This window comes from Acinonyx jubatus, chromosome C1 (genome assembly GCF_027475565.1).
Source record: "Acinonyx jubatus isolate Ajub_Pintada_27869175 chromosome C1, VMU_Ajub_asm_v1.0, whole genome shotgun sequence".
NCBI classification, from domain to species: domain Eukaryota; kingdom Metazoa; phylum Chordata; class Mammalia; order Carnivora; family Felidae; genus Acinonyx; species Acinonyx jubatus.
The window spans coordinates 124,909,055-124,924,601 of NC_069381.1; the positions used below are offsets into that span (position 1 = coordinate 124,909,055).

At 34.9% G+C, this 15,547-nt stretch overlaps 1 protein-coding gene across 6 annotated transcripts in view; it reads right to left on the reverse strand.

Annotated features, from left to right (window-relative positions):
* ZRANB3 (zinc finger RANBP2-type containing 3) overlaps positions 1–15,547 on the reverse strand; it is a 306,588-nt gene that overhangs the window by 259,228 nt on the left and 31,813 nt on the right. Inside the window, exon 2 of one of the 6 annotated variants that reach the window (XM_053214961.1) lies at positions 1,960–2,072. The exons of the other annotated variants lie outside the window; for them this stretch is intronic. Coding sequence (XP_053070936.1) covers positions 1,960–2,057 — 98 coding nt within the window. The 5' untranslated portion in view covers positions 2,058–2,072. The remainder of the gene's footprint in view (positions 1–1,959; positions 2,073–15,547) is intronic. 6 annotated transcript variants of the gene reach the window in all.

Consider the following 15,547-nt stretch of genomic DNA (forward strand, 5'->3'; position numbering starts at 1 on the left):
TAGAGTCGAGCAGAAATAGGTCCAAATCTCAGCTACATTTCTTCTCTGCCTACAAATCAGATACTCCTGACAAATTAACCTGAGAGCTGGGCAAACAGTTAAGCTGTTGGTAAATCTGTTATAAAAGACCCTCTTTGACCTTTAGCTTCTTAAGGGGTTAAAGAAAGCTAATAAGTATATTCCACATAGGGTTATAGCCTTATTTATACATATGAAGCTTCTAGCACCTAGTATGTGCTTTTTAAAATTAAATTCAGCTGCCTACTCATTCCTAGACCTTAAGAAAGTATACCACTCAGTAATACTAGTAAAGTAATACATTTTTTAATGTGGTAAAATATATTTAACAGAAAACTTACCATTTTACCATGTTTAAGTGTACACTTCAGAGGTATTAAGTACATTCACATTGCTGTGTAACTATCACCACTGCCCATCTCCTGAACTTTTTTATCATTCCAAACTGAAACTCTACACCCATTAAACAATAAATCCCCATTACCTCCCTCCTATCTCTAGCCTTTGGCCATTACTTTTCTACTTTCTGTGAATTTGACTGTTGTAGGTACCTCATATAAGTGGAAACACAATTTTTGTCCTTCAGTTATACATTTTAAAGTGTCAAATAATACATAGTAACAAAAATCATCTTTCATTAAAATTTTTTTTTAATGTTTATTTATTTTTGAGAGAGAACAGAGTATGAGCCGGGGAGGAGAAGAGAGTGGGAGACACAGATCCGAAGGAGGCTCCAGACTCTGAGCTGTCAGCACAGAGCCCGATGCGGGGCTCAAACTCACGAACTGTGAGATCATGACCTGAGCTGAAGTCGGAAACTTAACCGACTGAGCACCCAGGCGCCCCTAAAAAAAGTAAAGAGATACATATCAATAGTACAAAAATGTTTATATACGTTCAAAATATTTCTCCTAGGAGAAAGACATTCATTAATCAATTTTATGGTATAAATAAGAAACTATTAGCAGTACTCACATAATACTCTATGTTAAGTACTAAGCTGCAGGATACACAAAAAAGGACTTAGAAAACATACATTAGCTTTGTCTCAAGACAGCTGGTAACACCCTATAATATAGGGGAAAAGTGAAAGACAGAAAAAGAATATGAGAGTATGACATTAACTTTTTTTTTAAGTTTATGTATTTATTTTGAGAGAAACAGCGAGAATCCGAAGCAGGCTCTACATGCTGTCAGTAGCCCCTGACACAGGGCTCAAACCCATGAAACCATGAGATTCTGACCTGAGCCGAAACCAAGAGCCACTCAACCAACTAACTGAGCCACCTAGGCACCTCCACATTAAATTTTTAAATATGTTTTTATAATATTGTATCAGACCACACCACTAGGTAAACCAACTGCATTATTTTGGTACCTACTAATACATAATGGTGTCTTGGTATCTGTCTTAATAAAATCAAGGTCAATGTCAAAGATTTCTGGTACTGGCTAGGACAATACCATGAGATCTTTCCTCTTGGCCCCCAGGTGGCAGTGTGGCCCAGAGGAGTAGAAATGATTCTCAGGTCCAGAATTCCCCGCCAAAATTTTTTTATAAAAAATCCCCCTCTTATAAGAAAAACGTACTTTGCCTGATAGACAAATGTACTTACTGAAATCTATGACACTAAAATCAAGAATTAGTTATGTGCCAGTTGGAGTAACGAATATGAATTCACTGGAATCTGCCACGTTTGACCCCAATTCTTGCCCTGAATCTCCTTGTACAAAAGAATGGATGTTGAAATATTTTTAACAATACCTGTGGTTTGATTTCCACACAGTTCAGTGATCATGACAGGATGAAGGTTAAATATTCTTAAAGGGGGAAAGTGTATATAAATACCAGAGAGGCATCACAGACCCAGAACTAAGAGGAAACTCAAAAGGTTGTGACCCCAACAGAGACCACCCACACCATTCACATACAGAACTTACTGCAAGGTATTGGCCATCTGCCTCTGCCTTCTGGAGCAGGCAGGAATGGTGGCATTTTTCTTCTGCAGACCAAAAGGCTGTTTCACTTTGTGCTTCATTTGGTTCCTCTCTTTCTAATGACAGAAACAACCATTCACTCTCCCAGTGACTACTTTTAACTGATGTCAGAAACAGTAACTACTGATCAGTAACATGCTCCTTATTTTTGTCACTATTCCCATAAGTCTAGTTTCTGAATAAAAAAGCAGACTTGTTACTGATGAAAGTCTGACCTTCCATATGCAATAGTCTAATCAGGTCTAGTCACTAAGTCTACACTTACACATGGATTAATCACTTAACATTGGGGTCTCAGTTACTGTGTCCTTACTGCTAAAGAGTATGTTCTTCCTGTCCTCCATCTACTTCTCTGACTGAAGTCATTCTGAAACCCTGGATGTTCCTAGATATATTTCATCTACTGATAAATACTTAAATTACTAATCCACAATAATTAAATCTGATATTTTGGGGGTATCGCTCTTGAAGTGAGCATCATGTTATCATTCCCCACTTCACAAAGTTCTGAGAATATGCCCATAATTGTAATGGTAGAATAAATGGAACAGACAGACATAAGGCCAGCTGTAGCCAAAAGACAACCTCCTTTTTTGTTTCACGTCAGTGTTATCAAGTGCAGGGCACCAGAGTAGGCACTAGGCAGATACTTTCTGGAAAGACCAGTCATTAAAGTATTAATTTATTCCTTTAGATTATTTTGAGGATTCATGAAAAATGCAAAGCGCTACTGGATATTTAAATTCATCACAGAGGGGCGCCTGGGTGGCTTGGTCGGTTAAGCGTCCGACTTCGGCTCAGGTCATGATCTCACGGTCCGAGAGTTCGAGCCCCGTGTCTGGCTCTGTGCTGACAGCTCAGAGCCTGGAGCCTGTTTCCGATTCTGTGTCTCCCTCTCTCTCTGCCCCTCCCCTGTTCATGCTCTGTCTCTCTCTGTCTCAAAAATAAATAAACATTTAAATAAATAAATAAATAAATAAATTCATCACAGAATGTTCCCTTATATTAAAAAAAATGCAGTTGAGGGGCGCCTGGGTGGCGCAGTCGGTTAAGCGTCCGACTTCAGCCAGGTCACGATCTCGCGGTCCGTGAGTTCGAGCCCCGCGTCGGGCTCTGGGCTGAGGGCTCAGAGCCTGGAGCCTGTTTCCAATTCTGTGTCTCCCTCTCTCTCTGCCCCTCCCCCGTTCATGCTCTGTCTCTCTCTGTCCCAAAAATAAATAAACGTTGAAAAAAAAAAATTTAAAAAAAATGCAGTTGAAACAAGGAAAAATTTTAAAATAAGGCCAATTTGTTTTGTTTTATTCTGAGAGAAAGAGAGAAAGCGAGCATGTGAGCAGTGAAGAGTGGCAGAGGGAGAGAGAGAATCTTAAGCAGGTTCCACGCTCAGAGAGAAGTCTGATGCAGAGCTTGATCTCACAACTGTGAGATCCTGACCTGAGCCAAAATCAAGAGTCGGACACTTAATAGAATGAGCCACCCAGGTAAACCAAAATAAGGCAAATATGTAAGCAAAAATATAATATTCCTAAAAAATTGCTGATATGTAAGTTAAAGAGCTAACCAAATGCAATGTGTGGACTTTGTTTTGATCTGATATGAAAAAAACCAACAGTACAAAGACACTTTGAGATAAGTGGGGAAATTTTAATATGGACCACATAATATATGTAATGAATTAATTACCTTGAATTTATTAGCTGTGATAATTACATTGTAATTATTTTTTAAATCCCTGTTTTTTGAGATTAATGCTAAAGTGCTCATGGTTAAGATATAATTTCTTTAATTTACTTTAAAACATGCCAGCTAAAGAAAAGTATGTTTGTATGGAGGAAATACAGAATAGAACAAAAAATGACTCGAAATACTCACAATTATTAAAGTTGGGTAATAACTACATGACTTCTCCATATACTCTTCTAGTTTTGAATACACTTAAAAATTTCCATGATATAAATTCTTTTAGATAAAACAAAGGCCAGTACTGCACTTAAAAAAAAAATTTCTTTCTAGTATAAAACTTTGGGTAATTGTATTGCAAAACTCTGTTGAGGAATAACCTGTAAATCCAACAAGTATTCAGCTCTCCACGTTTCTAATGATTTAAATTTCCTTTATTATTTTAAACTCTTATACCATCATATTTGTTTATAACCCATCAGTGTTTTCAGTGATTTTAAATTTAGTCTTAATTTTAATTTTACTTGTGAAGTGTGTGTGTGTGTACACACATACATATACATAACATACATACATGTGTCTACATATAAAGAGAACTCCTACTTTTCCTGCAACATTATTTATAATAACCAAGATATGGAAGCAACCTAAAAGCGTCCATTGAAAGATGAATGGATAAAGAAGATGTGGCATATATATACAATGGAACATTACTCAGCCATGAAAGAGAATGAGACCTTGCCATTTGTGAAACATGGATGGACCTAGAGCATATTATGCCAAATAAATTAAGTCAGAAAAAGACAAGTATCATATGACTTCATTTATATGTGGAATCTAAAAGACAAAAGAACAAGCAGAAAAGAAGAAATATATCCACAAATACAGAGAACAAACCAATAGGTGGCAAAGGGGAAGGGGGTGGGGGCAAAATGGGTGAAGTGGAATGGGAGATGTAGGCTGCCAGTAATGGACTGAATAACTGAGGGGGATGAAAGGTACAGCATAGGGAATATAGTCAGTGGTATTGTAATAGGGTTGTATGGTGACAGATGATAGCAGCTGTCAAATCACTATGCTGTACACCTGAAATGAATGTCACAAGGGTCAACTACTTCAGTACAAATGAGAGAGAAATGGGTGGATAGCTAGGTACACGTAACATGAAAATCACCCAAAATGGACGATGATGACTACTATTTACTGCTGGTTTCTTAGTGCTCAAACTAAATGCTGGCTCTTCTCACCCACCCATACCTCCTAATAGTCTCTCATTAAAAACATCGTAAATTGAACCATCTGAAGGTAATTCTATTCCTTATCAAAACTGACTGATAAGGTAGTATAAGAAAACAGGATTTTTCTTAAGTTTATTTATTTATTTTGAGAGAGAGAGAGAGAAAGAGAGAGGGAGAGAGAGAGAGCAGGAGAGGGGCAGAGAAAGAGGGAAACAAAGAGAGAGAATCCCAAGCAGGCCTGGCCCTGCTAGTGAGAAGCTCAACACAGGGCTCAAACTCACAAACCATGAGATCATGATCTGAACCAAAATCAAGAGTTGGACACTCACCTAACTTAGCCATCCAGGGACTTGCAGAGAGAGAAGGGGACAGAGGATCCAAAGTGGGCTCTGTGCTGACAGGCCAACAGCAGCAAGCCCAATGTGGGGCTTGAACTCACAAACTCTGAGATCAGGACCTGAGCTAGAGTTGGATATTCAACTGACTGAGCCACCCAGGTGCCTCCAGAAAACAGAATATTAACAAGTTTAGGTTACATATATAAAAACCATATGTGTGTGTATTATTAAGAATTTGTTAAGAAATAATAACAAATATTATTAAGAATTCTTACAACTTAGGAATATAAAGAAGTTGAAAGTAAAAGAAAAGATATGGCTGGAAATTACTAACAGAAAGAATGCTGGTGTTACTATATCAATATTAAAACAGACTTTCAGTCAGAAAACATTACTAGGTAACATAATGAAAAAGTAACAGGAAATATTCTCTAAGAAGATGCAGCAATTATAAAGTTGCTTACAATGAATAACATAACCTCAGAATATGGAAAGCAAAAAGCAACAGAAGTACAAGAGTTAAACTGGCAAACACAGAAGAGCATTTTAACAAATGCCTCTAAGTGGTGGATTAAGAGAGCATAAAATTCAAGAAAACAACAAAATTAACAAATTTTATATAATATAAATACATGATATATATCCAACAATTAGAGAATACATTTGTCTTAGTGCTCAGAGCACTTACAAAAAGTTTTGAACTAGACTACAAATCATTAACCTATCTGATTGTCTCTAGAGATTAATTTGCATTTTCCAGAGTTTTATACAAATGGAATCATATGGTACATACTATTTATGGGAGGGGAGAGCTGGCTTCCTTCACTCAAGTTTAATTACTTTTGTATTTTTCCATGTTGATGCATGTATTAATAGTTGATACCTTTTACTGAACAGTAGTGTGTCATAATTTATCAATTCAACAGTGGACATTGAATTTTTCCAGTTTTTGCCTATTATCAATCAAGCTACTATGAACGTCCATGTCCAAAAAAAAATTTTTTTTGCATACGTTTTGATAAAGTAGAGAAACACAAATATTTCTGTAGTGCTCTAGGCTTAAAATACATATGTACATATATGTGTGTATATATATGTATATATGTATTTAAAAGCAAAGTGCATTTAATATTTTTGGTAAATTTGTTATTAAAATGTAAAAAATATAGGCATGCCTAGGTGGCTCAGTCAATTAAGCATCTGACTTCGGGTCAGGTCATGATCTCATAGCTTGTGACTTCGAGCCCGGTGTCAGGCTCTGCACTGACAGCTCAGAGCCTGGAGCCTGCTTCAGATTGTGTCTCCCCCTCTCTGTCCCTCCCTTGCTCGCACTCTGTTTCTCTCTCTCAAAAATGCATAATCATTAAAAAAAATTAAAAAATAATAATATAGAAAATTACACAAATCTTAAGAGCTTGATGAATTTTCATAAAATGAAGATACCCATATAACAGCACCAAGAGCAAGGAACAGAATACTATGAACACCCCCAGAAGGCCCACCCCCCTTGTGACTGACCCTCTTCCTTTCACAATGCTCTCCCATTTAAGGGTGACCATTGCCTGAGTTCTAATACTATAAATTAGTACATTATATTTATTTTACATGTTATAAAAAAATTAGTATCTTACATATATAATTTATATAAATGGACATATACAGTTAATGTACGTACTCTTTTATGTGTAGCTTCTTTCACTCAACACCGTGTCTGTAAGACTCATCTAGTTGTTATAGTAGCCATAATTTGTTCCTTCTCATTGTTTTAAGTTTTCCATTGTATGAATATACTACAATTACTTCACATTCTGCTGTTGAGGGACAATTGAGTGTTAGCTATTACGGATAATGCTATCAAGAGCATTCGTATAGTGAACATATATATATGAACATATATCCCTATCCTAGGGATAGGATTACTAGGTCTCAGAATATGCATATGCGCATCTATAGAAGGTAATGCCAAATAGTTTTCCAAAGTAGCTATGCCAATTTTCTTTTCTAATAGTATAAGATAATTACAGATGTTTCACATCTCTGATTTTTTTTTTTTTTTAATCACGCCATTCTGGTGGGTGAGTAGTGGTACTACAGTTTTGCTTTTAAATATATCTCCATCAGGAATTAGTATATATGCTGACCAAAGCACACAACTTTATTCCTCAAACGAAAGGATACTTTCAAATAAAAAAGTTTGATTTTAAGTGGGTTTACCTAAAATGAGAGCAGCAGTTAAGCTCATCTATTAAAATGTATACCTATTTTTTCCAGCTTTATTGAGAAAGAATCAGCTTATAATGTTGCTTAAGTTTAATGTGTACAATGTGATGATTTATGTGTATGTTTTGAAATGACTCCACAATAAAGTTAGCTAGCATATCCATCAGCATATATAGTTAGTTATCAATTTTTGTTGCAGTGAGAACAATTAAGATCTACTCTCTTAGTAACCTTCAAGTAAAAAGTATATAGTCAAGTATACTATAGTCATCACACTATACATTAGATTTTCATAACTTATTTACTTACAACTGAAAATTTGTACCCTTTAACCACCATGTCCCAAATTCCCCCATATTCCAGCCCCTGGCAACCACTAATCTACTCTTCGTTTCTATGAATTCAGTGGTTTTACACTCCATGTAGGAGTGAGATCATACAGCATTAGTCTTTCTCTGACACATCATTTAGCATAATGCTGACAAGGTTCATCCATGTTGTCACAAAGGATAGAATTTCCTTCTTTTTATGGCTGAATAATATTCCACTGTTAAAAAAAAACATATATTTATACAGACAAACATACACACATATATGCACATACCACATTTTCTTTACTCATTGACCCATAAATGAACACTTAGGTTGTTTCTATGTCTTGACTACTGTGACTAACACTAAAATGAACATGGTGTTACGGATCTCTCTTCAAGATACTGATTTTATTTCCTTCAGATATATACCCAGAAATAGGGTTGTTGGACCACATGGTACATCTACTTTTTATTTGCTGAGAAAACTCTATACTGTTTTCCGTAACGGCTTTACCAATTTACATTCCCACCAACGGTGCATAAGGGTTCCCATTTCTACACATCCTCACCAGAATTTGTTATCTCTTGTCTTTTTGATAATAGCCTTTCTAAAAGGTATGAGCTAGTATCTCATTATGATTTTAATTTGCAACTCCCTGATGATTAGTAATGTTGGACACCTTTTCATGTACCTGTAGACTATTTATATGTCTTCTTTGGAAAAATGTCTATTCAGGTCCTTTGCTCATTTTTAAATTGCATTACTTCAGGTATTTTGCTATGGAGTTACACATTTTGGATATTAAACCCTTAATAGATATAATGGATATATGGTTTGCAAATATTTTCTCCCATTCAATAGGCTGCTTTTTCATTTTGTTGACAGTATCTTTGGCTGTGCAGAAGCTTTTTATTTTAATGTACTCCCACTTATTATTTTTGCTTTTCTTCTAGCTTGTGCAAAATGTGTATGTGTTGATGTATGTATGCATCAACAACTCTTTTCGACACAGCCAAGTCTCTCTCTAGACACCATAGGCTCCTAGCTGCCTGGGGAGGGGGCAAAACAATGACGTTATTCTAAAACTCAAATTAATACTACTTACGGGCGCCTGGATGGCTCAGCATGTTGAGCATCCGACTTTGGCTCAGGTCATAATCTGTCATTCATGGGTTTGAGCCCTGCATCAGGCTCTGTGCTGACAGCTCAGAGCTTGGTACCTGCTTTGGAATTTGTGTCTCCCTGTCTCTCTGCCCCTTCCTGGCTCATGCTCTGTCTCTCAAAAAATAAAATAAAACATGTAAAAAAATGTTTTTTCATTAATACTACTTAGAATAGCAAGATTTTGTGTTTCATAAATCAGATTACTCAGACTGTATAAAATTATTAAGTAATATTGTGTAACTTATTTCTTCTGGTTTTTTTACATCCATACTTCAAGGTTCATTCATACTTTCACCTAATTAACCTCATCTTAAGTTGGGATGATAAGCATGGTGATTTACACCCTAATATTAAAATAGTTTAACAAAGAAATTTCTCATGGCAAAACCATCAGGTGTTTCAATATATTTGTTCACTGATGCAAAAATTCAATCTACATTCAGCCAAACAAGAAGGACTGTAATACTACAAAAGCAGTATATCTATATGGGTAATAGAACAGAAAACTATTCAATTTTAGGAGAGAAAAGAAAACAATGGAAGCAATTAGGCTGTCATCAAGTGATACCTTTAAAGAATACAAATTACTGCAAAATCATCTCTTATACTTTTTTCCAAAAGCTTTAAATACCACAAAGTCTTCTCTTCCTCCATGCAGTCAGATAATTAAAACAAATTGTTCTGCCAGGATTTTCAGAAGAAATGAAATACAGTTTATTTCAGAATACTACCCATACAAAGAGTATTAACTAATGATAAAGGTAACAGTGACAAGCCTAATAATTCATTCAATAACAGGCTTCTTCCACCTTATCAGATGTGAATAAGCAAATGCCATACAGCAAACCTCCTTCTAGTTCAACTATATACTGAAAATTTCATATATTATTATGTATGTCCATTATTTCTAACTATGTAAATCCACAGGTACACATAACAAGACATAAATACATGTATTTAAATAATCATTTAATAAATACCTAAGTAAAGGATCCAATACTCCACTTCGTGGAGCATAGATTCAAAAATTTAATGCATGGTTACTTATCATGTTTGAAAACTAGACAAAAAAGAGAATGGGTTACCAAAAATATGAAATATTAAAAACAACAACAATAACAATTGAAGTGGTCTATCTAGAAAGAACACGTGGCCACACATCTCAGGGAAACAAAACAAAACAGCAAGGCATACTTCCAAAGTGAGGGGGATACTTGTATTACAATCAAGAATCCATTCTTTGTATCAGGACGAGAGGATAAATAGACTGGTGACCAGAGTATCCCTGGGTCCAGCCCGGCTATAAGGAGAAGCAGAGAAGGCAAGGCCTTCAGTGAAAAATCCCAGATAGGGGAAAGCAGTGTAAGGGCAGGAGTGACAGACTTTGCACCATTAGCTACTCTGCTGTGTTGATTTCTTTTAGCTCAGGAAATATAATAAAAGAAATAAATACATATAAAAATAGTGTCATAAAGAGAATAGTTGTGTTAGTCTAAAACATTATTCTAGCCCTCTCTCAAGTGATCTTTTGCAAATAGGGTCAGGAAAAAAATGTTCCTCAATGAATAAAGAGCAATAACTAAAAAAAAAAAAAAAAAAAAAAAAGAAAAAGAAAGAAAGAAAAAAATTCAATTCTATGAATATAAAATGGGGGAAAAAGGAAAATCAAATGGAAAAACACATAAGAAAAAAGTACCTATGAAGCAGATGAAAATCATAGTCAAACATTTTGCCACAAATTTAAACTTAAAGAAGCAAGCACTTTAAAACACAAGAAACACAGGGTCACCTGGGTGGCTCAGTCGGTTAAGCGTCCGACTTCAGCTCAGGTCATGATCTCAGGGTTCGTGAATTTGAGCCCCACATCAGGCTCTGTGCTGACAGCTCAGAGCCTGGAGCCTGCTTCGGATTCTGTGTCTCCCTGTCTCTCTGCCCCTCCCCAGCTTGCACTCTGTCTCTCTCTCTCTCTCTCTCAAAAATAAATAAACAGTACAAAATTAAAAATAAAAATATAAAATACAAGAAACACAAAGCAGAGGTACAGGATTTGGGGAAGCTGTGGCAAGAAATATGAAGAACTTAAATGTGACCTGAAAGAGAAGTAAAATAAAAATAAACACCACTGAAATGGAAACGGGAGAGAGAATAGGTACTGCTAAATAAATAAATAAATATGTATATAAATACATATGAAAGTACACATAAGACAAGAATGAAAGGACATTTTCAAAGGGAATAAAGAAAGCAAAGGGATTTTAGAGAAAAAATAAATTAAAAAAGAAAAGGACAAAAATACAAATGACAGGGATGACAGGTAAAGACAAATCAACATGGGCATGCATACCTGGTGTCTTCAAAGAAGAAAATCTTCTTCAAACAAGAAAAATAAAAGAACTGAAAAACAGTTTTCAATATAATTCAAGAGAAGTTTCCAGAAATTAAAAAATATATATAAAATACGGATAAAATAATATAGCACAAATGTAAGTGTCAACACCAAGATACACCCTAGTACTAGACTGCCAAAATAAGTAGTAAGAAAAACAAAAAAAATCAACCATCTGTAAGAAGAAAAAAACCAGGCAGCTCTCAGACTTGACTACAACAAATAGTACAGCAATTACTACATAAGCCAGCAATGAAACTGAGACTGAGAAATTTCTTACTCAATTTGTCATTTGGTAGAAACACGGTGAAAAGACATTTTTTAAATGCAAGAACCTGGGTAATTGACTTCGTATTAGCCCTGCTAAAAGAACTTTGAGAAGATTATCCCAACCAAAGAACACTACAGAAACAAAAAGGACTGGAGGGAAGCAATTGAACCACTTAGCTGTTTAAATAATCTGGGTACAAAAAAGAATTTAACAGTTACAGACAATGACAACACAGAAATTACATACCTAACAAGAACTAAACAGAAGAAAAAGAAAAAGGCAAAGATCATTTAAAGTTGACAAAAATATGTAAGTATTTATAGGAAAAAATTGTAAGTACTTTTAAAAATACAAAGGTGAATAACAAGAAACATGATTTAACCAATTAATATGATGTGCTAGGAAAGAGGGACATAAAGGTTTAAAAGAAGGGTAAAACACCAAAATGTCACTATACACGATTGGAAATAAGAAAATACCAGCTAATAAAATAGAGAATCAACTATATTATGCAAAGCTGTAGTTATAAAGATTATCAATGGATTCATGCTCCAAACTTCCAAATTACTAAAAGTGCATACTAAACATGAAGAAAACTTTGATGCTACTATAGTAATATATTTAGTGGATCATATAGTGATTATATAGTAACATTTTTAGGAACAGAAATAATAACAAATGCTATGATGATAGAATTAAGACCAAATACAGCTCTAATGTCAAAGAACAAAAGTGAACTTAATACTATTTAAAAGAAAAGACAAACTGAATCACTAAGTGAAATCCTGGAACATAAAAACTCATCTGAGAGAAGTGTCTCAAAAATGTTGAAAAACAGAAAGATGGTTAAAGGTATGCAAGGAAAATAAGGTCAGAAAGAAATCATGGGAAATGAATTACACAAAATTAAATTCAGAATACAACAGAAAAGAACTAAGTAATTTTATAATAAGGGTACTTTTCCAATGATAACGAGTATAATCTCTAATGAATGAAGACTTAACAATAAGATTTCTGTTCCCAGTGCTATGGTGGTTTAGAAAGTCTCAGATCCTTCCCTTTGCAAACACCTAGAAATGCTAAATTAGATAAATTACTGTCTTTCAAAATGCAGAGCTTACCTGAAGAAAAGTTAAAAAAAATCTATAATGGTCAGAAATAAAAAAGAAAATCAAAACCAGAGTGATAGGTTAGTGGTAAAGCTACAGGGAACAAGGAAGGTGTCTGAAAACACCAACAGGGAATCTTTTTTTTTTTATATGAAATTTATTGTCAAATTAGTTTCCATACAACACCGAGTGCTCATCCCAAAAGATGCCCTCTTCGATGCCCATCACCTACCCTACCTTTCCTCCCACCCCCCATCAACTCTCAGTTCGTTCTCAGTTTTTAAGAGTCTCTTATGCTTTCGCTCTCTCCCCCACTCTCACCTCTTTTTTTCTTTTTTTTCCTTCCCCTCCCCCATGGGTTTCTGTTAAGTTTCTCAGGATCCACATAAGAGTGAAAACATATGGTATTTGTCTTTCTCTGTATGGCTTATTTCACTTAGCATCACACTCTCCAGTTCCATCCATGTTGCTACAAAGGGCCATATTTCATTCTTTCTCATTGCCACGTAGTACTCCATTGTGTATATAAACAACAATTTCTTTATCCATTCATCAGTTGATGGACATTTAGGCTCTTTCCACAATTTGGCTATTGTTGAGAGTGCTGCTATAAACATTGGGGTACAAGTGCCCCTATGCATCAGTACTCCTGTATCCCTTGGGTAAATTCCTAGCAGTGCTACTGCTGGGTCATAGGGTAGGTCTATTTTTAATTTTTTGAGGAACCTCCACACTGGTTTCCATAGTGGCTGCACCAGTTCACCAACAGGGAATCTTAAAACTTAACAGCTAAGCACAGCAATGGTAATACTGCCTTAGATCTATACAAAGTACACAGTGGAAATGAGTCTCCTAAACAAAACCTGAGCCAAAGAAAGCTACAGCTGAAGTAAAAATGGAAAAGAAGTGACAATTAAAAAAAAAACCACACACACACACGGCAAAAAACAACAACAAAAAACCCTGAGGCTAGATTTATACATATATGTGGTAAAGTGCCTTTTCACAAGGGCATCAAGGTAATATATGGGAGAAAAGGGTCTTTTCTAAAAATGGTGCCAAAATAACTGAATATAAATATGAAAGAAAACTGAACCTAGAACTATTATTTCACTCCACAGACAAAAATTAAGCAAGAGGAGTCATATCAAAACATAAAAGCTAAAACTAGAAAGCTTCCAATTCAAAACATAAGAACCATATTTGTGATCCTAGGGTAGGAAAAGACTTATTTGTGACAATATAAAAAGCACTAACTGTATAAGAAAAACTTGATAAATTAGATACTATTAAAATTAAAAATTTTTGTTCATAGAGAATACTATAAAGAAAATTAAAAAGCAAACCATAGACTGGGAGCAAATATTACAATACATCTATCTGGTAAAGGTCCACTATGCAGAATAAAAGAACTCCTTCAAATCAGTAATAAAAAGACAAACAGTAACTAAAATATATGCAAAACATTAATATATGTTGAACTATGCCAACATTATTAGTCATCTGGAAAATACAAATTAAAAAACAATGAGCTACCACCTGAAGATTCATTCACTCATTTTGAATGGCTAAACTGAAAAAGACTGACAACACCAAATGCAAAGACATGGAGCACCTAGAATTCTTATATTGCTAATGAAATGGATAAAAGGTGAGTTTTTTTGAAAAAGTAAAACAGACACCTACCCTAAAAAATAGAAAGAAAATTAAAAATATGTCCACAAAAGGACTTGTCCATGAATGTTAATACCATCTTCTTCGTAAAGACTCCCAAACTGGAACCAACCCAAATGTCCATCAGTAAGTGAACAAACAAAATAGCTGTCTAATATTCAGAGATCAAAACAATATATATGAATCTAAGAAACATGTTGAGCAAGAGAAGTCAGACAGAGGCCCATATAACCTGCATGATTCTATGTGTAACAAGTTCCAAAACAGACAAAAGTAAGCTAAAGTACATTAAGGGATTATAACCCACTGAATACTACAGGAATCCATGAGTCCATCCTGAGAATGGATGAATGAGTAGATGGATGGATAGGCAGAGATAGAAAGAGAAGGAGAGAGAGATTGTTGAAACAGAAAGGAGGGCTCTTCCTTACAGTAGAATCCTAATTAATACATCACCATTTCACAACTATCAGGGCAAAAATTATTTGGAGCAAAAATATGTAATGAAGCTAAATCCAAGAGAGAAAATTGGGTAAGAGAAGCATATTTACATGGTCTGAACATCTCACGTTAGTTGTTTGTTAAATAGACAACAATTTTGAGAGGGAAAAATAGTAACTAGATGGTAGAGAGTGATAGACTATTGTAGTTACAACACTGAGTAGCAGTCAAAATTAATACTGCCAGGGAGACGCTGACAGATAGTGCATGCCTTCAAAAGCAATAACCTGAGAAGGACAGGACTTGTATCTCCCTTATGTACTAATCCAGAATGGGCTACACAGTCCAAATCCTATCATGAGAAAATGTTTTAAAAATTGAGATATAATCTATAAAATAAGCTGGCCTATATTCTTAAAAAAAAAAAGCGAGTTTCATGAAAATCTGGGAAACTGTTCTACATTAGAGGAAAGAAAAGAGCTATCACAAAATGCAATAAGTGATCCAAGACTAGATCTTGTACGAAAAGAAAAAAAATTGTTATAAAGGACTGATAATTGACAACATATATGGAGATTAAAGATTACATACCTTGAATTCAATGACTATACAGTGGCTATATTAGAGAATATTTTTGTTCTTAAAATACAAATTATTCTTTTTTAAAAAATTTTATTATTTTTTTTAAATGTTTA